The sequence below is a fragment of the Heterocephalus glaber genome, unplaced genomic scaffold (assembly GCF_053883595.1).
Source record: "Heterocephalus glaber isolate CG9 unplaced genomic scaffold, H.glaber_assembly_v1.0 deba00001452, whole genome shotgun sequence".
Classification (NCBI taxonomy): domain Eukaryota; kingdom Metazoa; phylum Chordata; class Mammalia; order Rodentia; family Bathyergidae; genus Heterocephalus; species Heterocephalus glaber.
In genome coordinates, this window is record NW_028258302.1 from 17159006 (window position 1) to 17177115 (window position 18110).

An 18110-nucleotide genomic window follows, 5' to 3' on the forward strand; every position below is an offset into this window, starting at 1 on the left:
ATGGTTCATAACTGGTGGTTATCTAGTATTAACTGATTTGTAATAAAAAATCTAATTAGAAAACACAGAAAAGCAAGGAAAGTGAAACCAAGCAATTATTACCAATTCTCCATTACTATTAGTGACTAGTGATTAATTCATCATATTTCTACTGAAAAGCTAATATAGATTTTTTAATTTTTTAAATGATAAAAGCTGGGCGTGATGGTGCACACCTGTAATTCCAGCACTTGGGAGGCTGGGACAGGAAGATCACCATGAATTCCAGGCCAGCCTGGATGCACAGCGAGACCCTGTGTCAAACAAACAAAATATAAAAACCAAAAGGTGATAAAACTGTTGAGATGGACAACCATCTCAAGTCCTTGTTCCAAATGAAAGCAGATTTGAGAAACTTTAGTGGTTCTAAATGGGTTGGCAGACTGCAACTAAATGCACAAGCTCTAACCAGTGAGGTAATTGTCTTACAAACTGTGTCATCAACCAAACAGAGGCCTCCCTCCCTGGCACTTCAGGGCCTCAGGTGTTCCGTTAGACTCATAAAGATTCATTTCACAGATACTTAACAGAAACTTAAGACTGCAAGAATTGCAATTTGAGATAAATGAAACTGAACTGATAGACAATGGAATGGCTAAAATTTCGGGGACATCTTTGGTTTACTTCATAAAAAACCTTCAACAAATATTCAACTCACTCAAATGTTTCCCTTAACTGATGTCTAGAAAAAGCAAATGGTACAGAGCCTTTGAAATAAGGCCCTGATTATCGTCAGTGTTTGGAAGGTTTCCCCCATACTTAGCCTTATTTATTCTAAAAGTATTGTGGCCGAAATAAATTATTCTGTTCTTTTCCATTTTGTTTCTAGATTTAAAAAAGGAAATAAAGCAAAACAAAAACAAGAAACAAATACAGGAAAAGGAAGAGCTTTAAAGGAGCAAACATTGTAAGAAACTTAAGTGGCTCACTTTCAATTAAAATTTAGTTCAATATACTTGCAATAACTAGAGAACACTGGACTGGTGACTCAGTTCCAGCCACTGCTTATAAAATGAGCACAGCATAGCTGCATGACATTGGAGCTGGCTCACGAAGATGATTATCTGTAACTAGTTAACTCAGCAAATGGAGAAAAAAGTACCAAGTATGCAAAACTTATCTTTTGAGCTCCTGTTTTAAAACGCTGCTTTACAAGACATAAAGTTGATTAACACAGAACAAAAGGATACTAGGTACTATGTAAATAACCACTTACACAAAAGTTAGTACCACAGAATCCTTTAGTTTCAGAACATTTTACTCCTATTAATTATGCCTTACTAGATTTGGTATCTTCTGGCTTGATTAATATTAAAGCCACTAAGTGAATAAATTAATCACACTCATCAAAAGACACACACCACGACTCCTAAATACTAAGCAACTACCCAGTTCAAGTGAAGGATGTTACTGACTTGATTAAATGTGGTACACCATATTGCTAATCTGTGTCTATTTTAATATCAATTCGTGGGGAAATATTTTAAAAAGAAAATAGCACCCATGAAAAGATTTCAAATATAGTTTCTAGAATTATTATTATTATTATTTTTTTTTTTTTTGGTACCAGGGAATCCAACTTGGGTCCTTGCGCTTGCGCAGCAGGTGGCGAAACCACTGAGCTAAATCCCCGGCCCTAGAATTCTTAACATATTTTAATAACAGTTGTGTAAGTAGAGTTTATGTTGATAACAGGTTTAGAAAAGCATTCACTAATTATTTTTCTAATTCAGTTCTAGTGGCTGAACCTTTGAAATCATCTTGAAAAAGAAAAAAACACATGGCAGCAAAGTTCTTCCCATGTGCACACATGTATGAGAGAAATACATGCAAGATTCAGATTTTATTCATGAAACACAATTGTAGGGTTGCTCTAAAGCAGTGATGGCAAACCTTTTAGAGAAGAGTGTCCAAACTGCAGCCCAAACTCCACTTACTTATTGCAAAGTGCCAACATTGCAATTAAATCTGAATACTGAGGTTTTAGTTTAGAAAAAACAACTTATACATTAATATCTTTTGTCTTCGAAGAAAAGCAAGTAGGCTGGGGATGTAGCTCAGTGGTGCCGCGCCTGCCTGGCAAATGCAAGGTCCTGTGTTCAATCGCCAGTACCACAAAAAAAAAGAGAGAAGCAAGTAACACACATGCCATAGGTTCGCCATCACTGCTCTAGGGGCTTCCTGGAGCGCAACTCAGCTTTGCAAAGTGGAAGAATGGAGATGTACTCTCCTGAATGGCCAGCAGCAGGAAATGGGTGACTTCTCTAAAAGCTGTCCTGTTGTATCCCGCTTGGTCTCTCTCCGTGGGTCTTTTATGCTGCTGTTAGGGAAGATCTGTCTGGAAGTGGAACTTTCTTCTCAACTTACTAAAGACTGTTTTAGAAGGGTAGAACTGGAGACGTGGTAATGAAAGTAAACTACTTGAAGACTATTTTGGAACCAGACTTTGTTCTGAGTTTATAATTTGTCTTTTAAGAGATGGCACAACTACCAGTATCAGTTTCATAGTAACATTTTAAATTATTGCAAAATTGTTTAAATTATCACAATAATCTTCCAAAACTTTATGCCATTGCTATGGTAACTTACATGTGAATGTGACTCATACAATACATTGTAGGTGGTACATTTACATCTGAAGCAGAAGGAAATCACTAAGGACAATGCAAAACATGAGACAGCTTCATGTTAAGGTGAGAATTGGAGAATGGAAACATTTCCCAGATTTTTAAAAACTCATCTCCAATTTAGTCTCTTAAGAGAATATCATGGAGGATTTTATTCACTGATAACATTGCAGGCATTGTTACTTTTACAATAAAAAGCTAATTTCTTAAAGTTATCATTTCTACCCCCATTTTTCAAAACCAGAAAAGTTTATCCCAACAAGTATGCTGCATCAGCTACATCAGGTCGGTGTGCCAGAATCTTTCATTTCTCTCATATTACCATTCTTATACTTCCTGCTTTCTCTTCCACTTGCCTACTTCCTAAGCTTATCCCCAACATTGAAAGGTTTAAGATCTAACTATGCTGTAAAGATACGAATCTCTGATTTAGGCACTCCTGGGCAAAATGAAGATAGTGAAGGTCTTCAAATAAAGACCTGGAGGGCCAGGGATGTGGCTCAGTGGCACCCGTGCCTGCCTCAAAAGCACAAGGTCCTGAGTTCAATCCCCAGTATCAAAAACAAAAAAACAAAGACCTTGATCACCTGCATGAATCTGTGAGCCAGAAAACCTCTATAAAACAATGAATTCTATTCAATAACAGGTCTGAAAATAGTAAAAAGTACCCTAAACAATACCTTACACACAGATGATACTGAAGACATCTTAGTCTCCCTCCCCTCCTCCTGAACTTAAACAGGAACTAACTGCCCTGGAGCTGAGGCAGCTGCTCAAAGGTGCCAGTGAAATAAGACGGCACGGTTCTTTCTCTCTAGTCAGACCTTAGTCCTGATACTCCCTCCTATGCCATGGTGGCTCCCCCATTTGGTGACATATGCTAATACCTGTAACTGTGCGCCAATTTTAATACCATCACATACATATATGCAGCTTTTGTTCAAATGGCAGTTGATACAAATCTAAATTCTTTCTGAAGGTGGATACTTTTTTTTAATCTAAAACTCCTTTAATACAACTGTAACACGAATAGAAAATTAGGTTTGGAAATAACTACTAAAGCATTAAGGCTGCCCTGGATGCAAGTAATGGGTGGTCGTTCAAAGCTTCACAAAGAACAGATGAATACCACCAGAACAGTTATTAACACCAACTGAGATTCAAAGAGAATGTGTGGTGCAGTCCCAGCACTAGAAGTGGGCTTGTTCCTTATGGATGAAATGCCATGCAACAACCGTATTTTCAAAGCATAAAGTGGGCTTCTAAATAGCTCTCAGGGGAGCTATTTCTACTGTTCTCCAGTGGTTTGTTCTAGAATCAGTACTTTTCACCAAGGAACTAGGCAATTACCATCAAAAGCAACACACTAAGCACTACAGGTATTCTCTCCCACACAGATTTCTAGAGTCAAATGTAATGTTTTAAAAATATATTATGAAAGATATTTTTTACCATAGGATGTTCCATTCTTCTGTGACAACTTTATTTTACTTTTTTTTTTACCCAATGTTTACTGTTGCAAAGGTCTGAGAGGATAAAGCTTAAACTTGTAAGGAATTATCTTTGTAAAGGGGAAACCGACAACCAGCTCTAGGGGAAAAGGGACTCATCATCCTCTACCACTTGGGCACATTCAGTTGCCCTTAAAAAGCATTTTTAAGATGTACTGGGGAATCTAAGATTTCTAAAAAAAAAAAACACAGGCTTCAGTTTTAAGTGCTCTCTACTGTTCATTTTACACAAAGCCCTAGGAAATACGCACTTTATAACATTTTCTAGTTACAAGTCCCTGAATGCCTACTTTACACGCATAACTTTTTATATGCAGAGTACATTACTCTCAAACATATATACATCTCCAAATATGAATCAATTTACAGCAACAATGCCTTTAAAAATGCCTTTAAAAGTCTATAAATGAAAATAAACAGATGACTGAAATAGCCATGATGGATTCACTTCATTTTCAGGACCAGATTCACTACTGTTTGTATACAACACAATCAAGCACTGTGTTGAGCAAAGAAGGCTTTTTCAGTGAACATGAAAAGCATGGCAGTGAACTCACTTGTTCCAAGCCAAAAATGGAATAGGAGAAATTCACGTATTTTAGGACATAGTAAGGGTGTATGCCTGGTGGCATGGTCTATTTTTAGGAGTTATACTGGGAAACTTCCTTTTTGAATCATACAGGGAAAAAAAAGTAAGAGAAGGGTAACTACAGACTTATGTCATTCTTAAAATAGCTCTGCCCAATACGAACTAGGTAATGTCTTCCCAAGACCCTGTAGTTTCAAATCTCAAAGGCTGGTTTCTACTTTTATATACATAACTAAAGGGGTTTCTGGAAGATTTCATGGCTTATTTCAATACATTTTAAGTCTACAAAAAAAATTTTTTAATAGCATTGGAAATAAGCAAAGAATAATTTTAAGGCATCAACAGAGATTCCAAAGTAACTTAACCTAGAACTGGGAACTGGAGTACAGTTCACAGATAACTCTGGATGTGATGCTCACAAAGGCTAATGTACATCAATTATGCCACCCATCAAATTGACAGTCCATCAATACTGCTCTCTGGATGCTGTCCATGACTTGATATATTTAAAAAAATAATAGTGAACAATGCTGTGGCACTTATGTCAAAGGAATACACTTCCACTACCAAATCCTAGATTCTCCACTGACATAACTATTCTTAAACTTTGTTTTAAATATTTTGGGACTGCACTTTACCTCAGACCTAGTTGATAAGGAAAAATACAAATTCCTAACGAAAAGGAGCTCCTTACTGGTTAGGGCTTTTTTCAGCCCTCTTCACTCTGCTCTATGGAGAGAAAGTTATAAACAACCTTTCAAATAATAAGAACAGGGCTTGGGATTTAGCTCAGTGGTTCCAGCACCTGCCTCGCAAGTGTAAGAACCTGAGTTCGATCCCCAGTACCAAAAAAAAAAATAATAAGAACAATCACAGGGCCAAGGATAACTACTCTTACTTTATTTATACCTACATTTAATCAAATATGATTAAAATTGTGTCACAGAAAACTCCTGATTATTCCCTGAAAAGTAAGTTAAATGAAATATACCATAACAGTATTGAGCCTTCTAAAAATCCTGCTTTCTTTCAGGGTCCAGATTACAAGAAGTCATGTATTTAGCACAGTTGAGACAAAGAAGGACTGAGAGTTCTTCATTGCTCCATGTTCACACTAGAAAATTCAAGGATTTCACCGTATCCACAGTAAAACTTAGCTCTGGGTGCTGCTCATGAAATTTAAGGTAAATATAAAATAGTTCCAAAAAAGACTGCGAAGCCACATGCAATTTACTAACATAGAACATTATATAGAATATTTAGACAAGTTAAATTTGTCCAGAAACGATCAGAATTTTAATAAAACATATTTTCTTTATATGCAGTCTCAGTGAAGAATAAGAAGAGGACCAAACTGAAAATATAGTGAAGTATATACTCTCAACTTCAACTGATCCCAAACTGCAACCATGTCTTACCTTTTCAGGTCAACAGTTGTGACACTAAACACAACTCCTTTGAGCCAAAGAATCATGAAGAGCCTCTGGGAAAAGGGGCAGTTTCCTATGCTTTCACCATCACTGCCGGCCTGCAAAACAGAATTAAATATTAAGAAAAAAGGTCAAAATGATGCCACTGAAAATGACAGAAGTTTCTACAAATTTTAATCAAGAGTACTAGAAGACAGGAAAAGTTACATTGTGGAAAGAAGGACAGAAAGCCAGCTCTTTATTATTTTGGTCTTTCACTTGCCTTATAATATTCTGAGAAATGACCAGTCCAGCACAGTGCTGTCCAAGAGAATGCTCTGGAATGGCCAGGAGAATCTATATTACCACTGCCCAGTGTGGTGAACACTGGTAATATCTGGCCGATGAGTACTTAAAATGTGGCTACTTCCAATGTCCCAAATTTTTTGTTTTATGTATCTTTAAATAGCTACATGTGGCTAATGGCTATTCTGACCCAGTGGGTACTTACATTCCTGCTTCAGTGCAAAAGCAAACTCCACCATGATTTTATGAAATGTAAAAAACTAGGTCTTATTCTATCTGACAGTATTCTTCATAAAGTAATGTAAAAGGGAAACTTGTAGGTGTGCCTGCCAACCCACCTCACACTCAACAAAAAGTTCATTATAAATATCCCCTATTCCATTTCACACATTCCTTCAGGGAAAAAAAAAGATATCTTTACAATAAACTATTTCTAACCCTATTTAATGAATGAAACAGATGACTTCCCTGAGCTCAACAATGAGGCATAATTTTTCTAAAAATTCAAGTGGGAGGACTGGGGATTTAGCTCAGTGGTGCCGCTGCCTTCCTCGAAAGTGCAAGGTCCAAAGTTCAATCTTTGGTAATAAAAAAAAAAATTTCAAGTGGGCTATATCTTTAATCGGGTATGCCCTACATTTACAAAGGAGAAAAGAAAATATTCTGGCATTTTTCTGGTGATCAACACAGCCTCTTTATGAGGCCATGAAGTCTATGAAGAGTTACAGAAATGACTTCAACAAGTCACTCAAAGATGGTGGTAAAAGTACTGTTTATTAGCCAAAAGCAGTGGCGGCAAACCTATGGCACAAGTACCACACCAGGCTGTTTGTTAACATTGAACGCTCCAAAAGGTTTGCCATCACTGTCCTAAAGTTAATTCAGAAACATTTCAGTAAAATGATGTATCAATCAAAAGTCATTAATTCCTTAACTAATGGAAATTGGTTCCTGAGCATGTTGCTCAATGTAGAACTCGTGCTTAGCATGGGCTAATTACCCTGGGATCCATCTCCAAACCAAAAAATAATTTTTTTAATAAATAAAATAATAGGGGCCGGGGATGTAGCTTGGCGGTTCTGCTGCCTGCTTCGCAAGCGCAAGGACCAGAGTTTGATCCCTGATGCCACACCAATACATACATATATATACATACATACATAAAACAATGGGAGTTGGAAGAAGTAAGAAACAAAAACTGGGCATATAAGGAGGATCTTAGAACTCCATTCTAATGAGACAGCATGGGATAGTTAACAAATGAATGTGGTTTAAAAAAAACAGGCCAAGCATGGTGACGTATGCCTATTATCCCAGCACTCAGGAGGCTGAGGCAGAAGATTATTTTGAGTTTGAAGACAGCCTCAAGTACATAATGAGTTTTAAGGCCAGCCTGAAGTACACTGTGAGACTTTGTCTCAAAAACAACAACAACAAAAAAAAAAAACCAAAAGCCTGATCTTTTTTATATTATCAAAACACACATGGGCCGGGGATTTAGCTCAGTGGTTTCGCTGCCTGCTGTGCAAACGCAAGGACCTAAGTTCGATCCTCGGTACCAAAAAAACCAAACAACAACAACAAAAAAACCCACAGGATTTGTAGCCAGATTAAATCATAAATTCCTAATACTGCAACTTCTACAACAATGTACTTATGAATGAATAAAAATGAAGGCCTAGTTTTTAAACTTTAGTGTGATTGAGAATAATCCAAGAAAAACATTTAAAATAAAGATTCCTGGCCTCACATCCAAAGATTCTGATTCAGCAGAATTCCTGGGTGGGGCCCAGGAGTCCTCACTTTATTCCTGGCAGCCAAGAAAATCCAAGGGGGCATCTACAGACACAGTGGGAAACGCTGGTGTGGGAACATCAGGGTGATGTTCCTTTCTCACAGTCCAAGATGGCTTCCAGTGCTCAATCAACTAACACCCTCACACCCAGCTATTGCTATCCTGAAAATGCTCACCATCCATCTGCAGCAGGGAACACTAGTAACATGTAAGTGAGACTGCCTCAAATACAGTCAACACACTGTCTTTTGGGGCTTGTGATGAATATGTTCACACCAGGTTTGCAGCTTTTGATTACTCAAATTTTGCTGTTCCTGTTTTTTCCTATTTTTAAGATACTTACCAACAGGGGTATAAAAAAAAGTATCCCTTTTTTTTTTTTTTTTGGTACCGGGGATCGAACTTGGGATCTTGTGCTTGCCAGGCAAGCACTGGAACCCTGAGCTAAATCCCCAGCAAGTATCCCAAATTTGACATTAATTGAAAATGCAAAAAATTTTGATAGAACAAAAAACTAGCCTATGGCTTCATCCTTTTTCATTTATTTAATCTCTAAATTTAACTGTAATTTCCCAAGCTGCCCGTCCTAACAGGTAAAGAAGATACAAGAAACATACTGTATATGGCACTTAGAAACTCTCTAAAGCAGGCTGGAGATGAGTACAGACTGGTTACAGATTAAAACCAAAAAATAATTTCCTACAGTGGTGAGCAGGGCACGTCCTCAAGTAGGAGAATCTCAGGACCTAGATTGGTTCATGAAGACCTGCTAAGGAGGCAAATTCCCTTTTGCTTTCACAACTGACTGACCCCTTTGTCTATAATTTCTAGCAAATTTTCTCATTTTACTTCTCCTTCAAGTAGATCAGAAGTTTGTTAAACACCTCTCAAACCACATATAACTACTTTCCTTCATGCACACAAAAATAACAGCATGCATACTGTTGAGATCTTTTGTTGTTGTGTTGTTTTGTTTTTTAAGACAGGGTCTAGTTATGTGGTTCAGGCTGGCCTTGAACTCACTATATAGCCCAGGCTGGCCTCGAACTTGCAGTGATCCTCCTGCCTCAGCCTCTGGAGTGCTGGGATTACAAGCGTGTGCCTCCATGCCAAGCTCAGATCTTTTTTAAATGCCCTTTTTTATTGACTACTCTCCCGAAACTCATCACAAGTAAGATATAATCACTATGAACAAGTTTTTTTCTAAAGTTTTAATAGCATCAGAAAATTAGGAGTTCCTAGGCAGGTGGTATTTATAAAAAGCATGATGAAATTGTGGAGAAATTCAGACTTCTACAAGGCACAAGTCAAAAACTTCCTCCTTTAGGTTGTACTAATACAACTCCATTTTAACAAAGAATCAAAGCTACTCTGTTTATGCTGACTACTTCTAGTACAGCCTGTTCACTGCTGCAGGTGCCTAGGGAGGGCACTGTGGCATGTTGGGAAGTACACTGTACAGCAGTCAGGTATCTTTATTCTACATCCAGTTTTGTGTAAGAAGCAGAAAAATTAGCGTGAACATATAGGTATCTAACATATCATCTATGAAAACTATCTGTAAAAAATACTTTCCTTTTCACTGTTTCTAACACTAATATACATTCATTATTTTCAAAATAAGTAAGAACTGAAACACTAGAGAAAGTCAGACACTGTATCCTTGAATCACTGGTTTAATTATTCTATATTATTTTCCTTGTTCATGCAAATTTTTTTCTTTTAAAAATGTGATTAAGGGCCAGGGATTTAGCGCAGTGGTTTCGCCACCTGCTGCACAAGCTCAAGGATACAAGTTCAATCCCTGGTACCAAAAATAAATAAATAAATAAATTTTTAAAAATGTGATTAAAAGCTGGGTGTGGAGCTAAGTGTTACCGCATTTGCCTCACATATAGAAAAAGTAAAACAGAAACACTATTATATATCCACTTTTCACAAATTACACATATTTCCCCTAATTTAACATGATCAACCTTTTGGAGGGTGTACACCCCTGGCCAGAATGGCATCCGAGAAGGTCAAGGAGGGAGAAGAGTCCTCAGCCAGTAAGAGGGTCCCTCCTCTGCCCTTCCCCACAGTCCCTGCTGGGATGGAGTCAGGGTCCTAGCTAGAGAGACGAGCAACCAGGAGGCCACCTCTACTGAAATATCAGTGAGATCACATGAGGAAGTAGAACTCTGACCCCTTCCCAGCAGTGCGGAGCCTCTGTGCCTTGGTATCACAGAGACCTAATGGGAAACCTGGACTTCCACTCTCCACTATTCTTTCTCCCCATCGGAAAAGTTTAAACAGAAGGGTTAAACAAAATCCAGGTCTTACATACAAAAATATCCAGGTTTCAACAGAAAAGCCCTGTAATACCAAGAAACATCAAACTGCATGAAAAAAGGCAACCAATAAATGCCAACACTGAGACTGAAGAGATGTTAGAATTGTCTGACAATATCTAGAGAAGCCATGATAAAACTGCTTCAATGATCACTTATCAACAGCTGGAAACAAATAAAAAAAAAAATAGCAGCATCAGTAGAGAAACGAAACATACGTAAAAAGAAGAACCAGAAAAAAATTTTACAACTAAAAAATATAATAGGTGAATTAAAATGCTGCACAGATGAGCTCTGCTATGGTTTTGGTACTGAATGTCGGCATGGTCCCCAGGGGCACTACAGGAAGGTGCTGTGAACCCTCCAGGGATGGGGCCTAGGGGGAGGCTCTTCGGTCATGGTGGGCACACCTTTAAACGAGGCTGTGAGACCCCACCTTTTCCTCTCTGGCTTCCTTGCCCTTTCTTTATCCTGCCACACATTCCCAGCCACTGTCAACCAGTACACCCACCAGAGGCCCAAGGCAACTGGAACCTCCAAAACTGTTACTAAAATCAAACTTTTCTCTTTATAATTTAATTATCTTAGGTATTTTGTGATAGTAATGGAAAGCTAACTAGCACCGGTTCAAAATCTAAATGGAAGGTACAGAGAAAAGAATTAGTGCACTGGAAGACAGAATGATAAAAATTACTTGATCTAAATAGGGAAAAAAGACTGAAATCAAATCTTTTATAAATTTGTTTGGTAATGATGTCATTCATCTACTTGTCACTTTTGAAGGTTACATTTGTATGCTATGGCACAAAAATTTTATATCTAGAAATTTTTCCTGTTAGGAAACACACTGAGGTCTAAAGATACAAGAGCAAGGAACACTGATGTGCTGTTGGTAAGAGTAGAACACTGTGTGGCCAGGGATTTAGCTCAGTGGTTCTGGTGCCTGCCTTTACAAGCACAAGGTCCCAAGTTTGATCCCCAGTACCAAAAAAAAAAAAAAAACCTCATTATTGGGCCAGGGATTTAGTTCAGTGGTTTCGCCACCTGCTGCGCAAGCACAAGGACCCAAGTTCAATCCCCGGTACCCTCCCCTGCAAAAAAAGAGTAGAACACCGAAGACCATTTAAGCTCATCAGAGAAGGATTTGTTAAATTGCACACCACCACCGGAATATGGAAATCTAGGGTGGGTTTGTTTGTTTGTTTTTCTTTTTTTGTGTGTGCTTCGAGTAAAACAGTTTTTGTCTAAAGCCTTTCAGTGATGCTTAGATTCTCCCTTTCTGGATTCTTTGGGCAGGGAGCAAGATTTTGTAAGAGATTTTTCATTTTTGTATGTCTGTTGGTTTTTGGTTTTTAGTTTTTTGTCTTGTCAGTGGCTGTTATTGTTTCCAAGTTTCCTGCTTCTTTATTCCAAGCCTGGGATATATAAAGAAAGAAAAACAGACTCAACTACCACAGACTATCCTTCCAGCAGCAAGTCTGTCAGAAGTATTAAAGAAGCAACATTTAAAAATGTACAAAATGGGCCGGGGATTTAGCTCAGTAGTTCCGCTGCCGCTTGTCTTGCAAGGACAAGGACCAGAGTTTGATCCCCAGTACCAAAAAAAAAAAAAAAAAAATGTGCAAAATGCCAGGGATTTAGCTCAGTAGTTCTGCTGCCCGCTTGGCAAGCGCAAGGTCCTGAGTTCAATCCTGGTACCCACCCCCCCAAAAAATACAAAATACAGTATATCCATACAGAGGAATATTAGACCAAAAAAAGCAATGAAACATTGGCACATGAGATAACTTGAGTGAACTTTGAAAATAAGCTAAGTAAAAGGAGCCAGTCACAAAGATCACATATTATATGATTCCATGTATGTGAGATATCCAAAACAGGCAAACAGAGTAGTGGATGCCCAGGGTTATGAGGGAGGGGGAATAACTGATAATGGGGATTAAGTTTCTTTGGGGGGGGGTGATAGAAATGTCATAAAACCAGGTTCTAGTTATGGTTACATAAGTTTGTAAGTGAACTAAAAACCACTGATTTTTATCTTTTAAATGGGTGAATTATTTGGTGTATGAATTATATGCAAAAAGCTATTTTAGCTGGGCATGGTAGCACCCACATATAATCTCAGCACTGAGGAGACTGAGGTAGGAAGATTGACAGGAGTTACAGGCCAAGCTGGGCTTCACAGTACATTCAAGGCAAGCTTGGAATACATAGTCAGAGTCTGGGCAGGAGGCAGGGATTGAGAGAAAAATTAAGCAACCTAGTCAACTGTTTTTAAACATGTATCAACAGATTCTATGTATGATAAACAAATACCAGAAAATATTTTAATTTGGAATATATAAATAGTACGATTCTGTGTTATTTAAAAATGTCTTCTTAAAATTAGAAAATTCAAATAATCCCAGTGATACATATTTCCAGATGAAGAATGAATCTTAGCATTTGGGTTTTGTTGCTTTAGTTCTTTTTGTTTTTGTTTTTTGAGACAGGCCCTCATTACATAGTCCAGGCTGACCTTGAACTCACAGCAACCCTTCTGCCTCAGCCTCCCAAGTGCTGTGATTACAGGCGTGTACCACCATGCCTGGTATTGAGCTTTGTTCTTAGGAAAGGAGTACAGTAAGTCCCAGAATGAGTTTCATTCCGAGAGAATATTTGTAAGTCAGATTTGTTTGTAAGTCTAACAAAGTGAGTCTTAAACATCTATAACACAAACAATGTAAAGCAAAAAAAAAGCGCAAGGGCAAGCACGCACACACACACACACACACACACGAGGTCTATTCATATCTGTGAAAGTCTGCAACTCCAATGTGCATAAGTTAGGGACCTACTGTCCATCTGTTCGATTTGCTGTTGGGGTTCTTCTCATATCCACTGTTTCGCACTCCTAGCCTCACCCTCCTCCCAGGCCTGCTGTAATTTTTGAATTGCATAATGCTGGTATTTAGTGAGAAACTGCTGAAATAACACTTACACTCCAGAATAGGGGTCAACAGCAGATACCATAAATACGTATTTTAATGTTTTACCAAGTCAAGGTTAAGGAACTGCTCACATAGAAAACTTAGTTTAATCAGCCTTTAAACTACCGAGACTTAAAAACACCCAAGAAAAAGAGCTTTAACTTCATTCTTCTTTGGGACTGGGGATGAGGGGTAATGATGATTGGGGAAAGGGAGAAAGCTGAAACCTAAAAGTAAGAATGGGCTCCTGACTACTACATTATTTCCCTTAACAAATTTTCTAGCAATGTGTTGCCTCAAGAACTTAAAATTTTCAATATTCTATTTATCTTTACTGTAGATTCTGATCTAAATTAGCTGTCTGAATACTCAAAATGGCTTGTTTGATTTAGACAAGCTGACAAGTCACAAAACAACATGATAAACAGGAACATCATCTGGCCTCTTCTATCTGTTCAGAAATTCTTGCTAAACACATGCTAACAGGTATGTTCAATCTTTACCCTGCCCTTTTTTTTTTTGGTTCCCCTTTTTTTAATGAAGAGAAATTGCCTTGGGCCACCTATAAAACATAGCCTAGAGCTTACATAAACAAGTAACAACACTCCTCTTATATTTTTTAAATTTTTTTTTTTGTACTAGGGATGGAACTCAGGACGGACCTTGAGCTTTCAAGGCAGGCGGCAGTACCACTGAGCTAAAGCCCTAGCCCTTTTAAAATTATTTCCATTACAACATTTTTTTTAAACACCTAATAAAAAACATAGGCTGCAGGGCCAGGGATTTAGCTCAGTGGTTCCACAGCCTGCCTCACAAACAAAAGGTCCCAAGTTCGATTCCCGGTACCAAAAAAACATAGGCTGCAGGTTAGACACACCTATCATCTAGAACCAAGGTTTGGAGCCTAAATGTTCATAACCTCTGGTCCTTCTATAGGGTCTACACAGTACACAGGAATTAAACCAGGTTCAGAATCAGACGTATTGTGCTCTCTCTGGCAGCACATGTACTAAAATCAGAATCAGACATATCTAAATTTGAATCGTAACTTTACAACGTGATTAGCTGCGTAATTATCAGTAAGTTACTTAACATCTGTGAAACCTGACTTACTACATCATTATTATGGGGGTCACATCAGTAAGGATACACACAACTCCTGGCACACAGTAAGAATTCAGTAAGTGAGTTTAAAAACACATCAGGTAAAAAAAGAATTAAAACAAAAAAAAACACATCAGGTACCGAACCAAGGCCTAACAACAGGTTCCTCAGTTAAAACCCTACTCATTAGAATCTTTAGATTACTGTCTTTCAGAAAACAGTAAGAAACGAGAAAGAATCTAAGAATCTTCTACATTAAGTTCTTCCAAATGACACAGAATATTATGGTCCTATCCTTTAATAGCCTATATAAGGTTTAGTCCACCAAGGAGTAAAGCAAAGATATCCTTTATTAAAGTGTCAAAAATCAGGGCTGGGGATTTAGCTCAGTGGTGCCGCCGCCGCCTGCCCCGCAAGCCAAGCGCAAAGATCCGAGTTTGATCCCTAGTACCAAATAAAAACAAAAACAACAACAACAACAGGGGCCGGGGATTTAGCCCAGTGGTTCCCTCTCCTGCCTTGCAAGCGCAAGGACCCAAGTTCGGTCCCCGGTACCAAAAAAAACAACAACAACAACAACAAAAAATGTCAAAAATCAGCTGGGAATGGTGGACATGGCTATAATCCCAGCACTGGGGAGGCTGAGGCAGGAGGATCACGGTGTGGCCAACCTGGACTACTTGGCAAGACACTGTCTCAAAAAAAAGTCAAAACTCTCCGACATGCACTGCCTATATCACTGGTTCCTGGCCATAACCATATGTTAGAACCATAATGGAATAAAGTCAAATGCTTTGTAGCAAAAGAATTACTCCATTCCCAATTCTATATAAATAAAACATAGCCAAGGACAAGACACTGCAAGAATTTCAGTTGCTGCTGGGAGGCAGCTTAGTGGTAGAGCACTTTCCTGGTATGGGCAAGGCCCTAGGTTCAATTCCCACCACCACAAAAAAAAAAAAAAAAGAAACTTCAGTTGCTACCACTTCCTTGTTCAGCATCACTAACTCATGAAATCTACTTCCCGGACAAAAAGCCCTACAAATCTACAGTGGAACTGGTTACTTAAAATGACAAGAGGATGCCCAACCACCAGAGCCAGATACAACACCAAGATAGGTTGCAAAGAGTTCACATGGAATACGTACCATATTAAAGATGAACTCTGCTCTCCCAAAACAAGCTCATCATATGCGTTAATCTAGTTAATCATTATGCTTAATTCAGCAGAGGATGGTAGTTAAGAGCACGAATCTAGAGCCAAATTCTCAGACCATCCACTCTCTCCTTCCTAAGTGACTTTGATAAAGTGATTTAACCTCTTTGGGCTGTTTTCCTCTTGTATATATTTTTGTTGGGTTTTGTTGTTTTGTTTTCTTGAGACAGGGTCTAGCTATGTATCCCAAGCTGTACTTGAATTCACAGAGATCCTCCAGCCTCAGCCTCCTGAGTGCTGGGATCACAAGCATGCACCACCACTCCCAGCTTTCCTCATCTATAAAGTGAGTTTGAACAGCACGACGCTCTAAAGTCAAGGGAGTAGCCATTGTTCATTGTATACCTTTTCATACTTGTCAATATTTATAATATGAATATGAATCTTTCGTTTTAAAAAAGCAAGCAAACAAAAACCTTCCCACCCAAAACATTAAAATTTAAATAAATCCCAAGTTATAGAATAGATGAGGAAAAGTGCTTGAAGATGAAGGAAATCTATGTAACAAATACATAGGAGCAGGATTCTCAAATATCTGGATACATAAAATCCTCAAAGTGGTGGATTTAAAATGCAGATTCACAGGCCCCACCTCCAGATATTCTGATCCAGTGTATTTGTGGTAGGGTCTAAGAATACAATTTTTAACAAATACTTCAAGCAATTCTAACATGGTGGATACACCATATTTTCATAATCACTGACAAAAAGGAAAAATATGAAAACAAAACAAAACTGGAAAGTTTGTTCCATGGTTAAACTTTGAATTCCTATGATGACTTTTGGACTCTTGTTGACCAGTAATCAGCTCGCTGTTTGCTTTTAACAACCTTCTCTGTCCCATTTAAAGGAATGCTACCTTGCCTTAAACTTGTAAATACCCAAACTTAAACCAAGCCAGCCTAAAGCCCCCGTAAGACCCAGACACTCAAATTCAAGAACATTCTTATTTCGCACAAACTAAGAAGCAGAGACCAGTAACTATTAAATGCAAAACAGTATATGACATTATTGTTTCTAAGGGTTTCGCCTTAAGACCAAATACAATGTCAAGGACAATTTTGGTGATTCGGGGTCCTTTTATAAAATGCTGTGAGAAAGTCATATCTGGTTTAGAACAATTATAAAATTTTTTTTTTGGTACCAGGGATCGAACTCGGGACCTTGCGCTTATGAGGCCGGTGGCACAATTATAAAATTTTATTACAATATTATACTACTAAATAATTTTGCTTGTCAGGAAGAAAGCGATTCTGTTGTGATATTAGGGGCCAGGACCAATACTGACTTGCAAGAGTTCAAATTTTCCATTTAGAGGCTATCTAACCATGAGTTACTTAATCTCTTTGGGTCTTGGTTTTCTATTCCAGGAAGGGACGGTAGGGGGATGAGATAGAGTTACTAGAGTGGTACAGTGCTTGTCTGCATGTGAGAGAGGCCCTGGGTTCAATCCCCAGCACCCTCTACTCCCAAAAAGAGTAGGAAGAATGGAAACATGCTAAGAAATGAAGAAGAAAATTCTTTATGTGAGTAAAGGACAAATGAAAAAGAAAACTCTATTGCATAAAGTAAAACTAGTAATATTTCAGGGTTCCAGTTTGTTTACAATTAGTTTTACTTTCCACAGGTTACCATTTTGTCATGTGCTACTTAAATTCTAAGTCTGAGCTACTTCCTGTAATGAAATTTTAAACTTGTACAGTATTGCCATGAACCATTTATTGACCTAATGGAAACAGGAAGACCAACAGTAACTCCAGAGTGTCAGAAACTAGTTAACATTCAAAAAACTTGTTTTCATATGGACCAAAAGATATGCCATATAAAAATACAGTCTCTTGTCATCAACAGCCGTGACCACTTTAGAATGAACCAGTTCATTGCATGTTGAGGCGACATTGTTGGTCAAGAAACCAGTTTCTGGCATAGCGCTATTTGTAGTTACTTTTTGCTTTCTCTGAGACTGCAGATAATAAGATGTAAACATTAATACCTCATGAATATGACTGAACTTCCATTTAGCCATAGCTTTACTCAGCATGACTGTAGATAATAGCAGCAAACAATCACTGGTGCTTAATGAACATTTTTAAAAATAGGTACCAACCCTCCCCTCTACTTTTGAGTTTTGAAAATGTTGTTTATTTTTAGGGATACTGTTTAACTGTATGATTTGTCTGCACTCAGTTTATTCTCTTCTCAAATCTCAGCCCCA

At 38.1% G+C, this 18110-nt stretch overlaps 1 protein-coding gene across 1 annotated transcript in view; it reads right to left on the reverse strand.

Moving 5' to 3' along the window:
- Positions 1–18110, reverse strand: part of Clic4 (CLIC family member 4) — a 60835-nt gene that overhangs the window by 21635 nt on the left and 21090 nt on the right. Inside the window, exon 2 of the mRNA XM_004850602.4 lies at positions 6185–6294. Within this exon, the coding sequence (XP_004850659.1) occupies positions 6185–6294 (110 nt within the window). The remainder of the gene's footprint in view (positions 1–6184; positions 6295–18110) is intronic.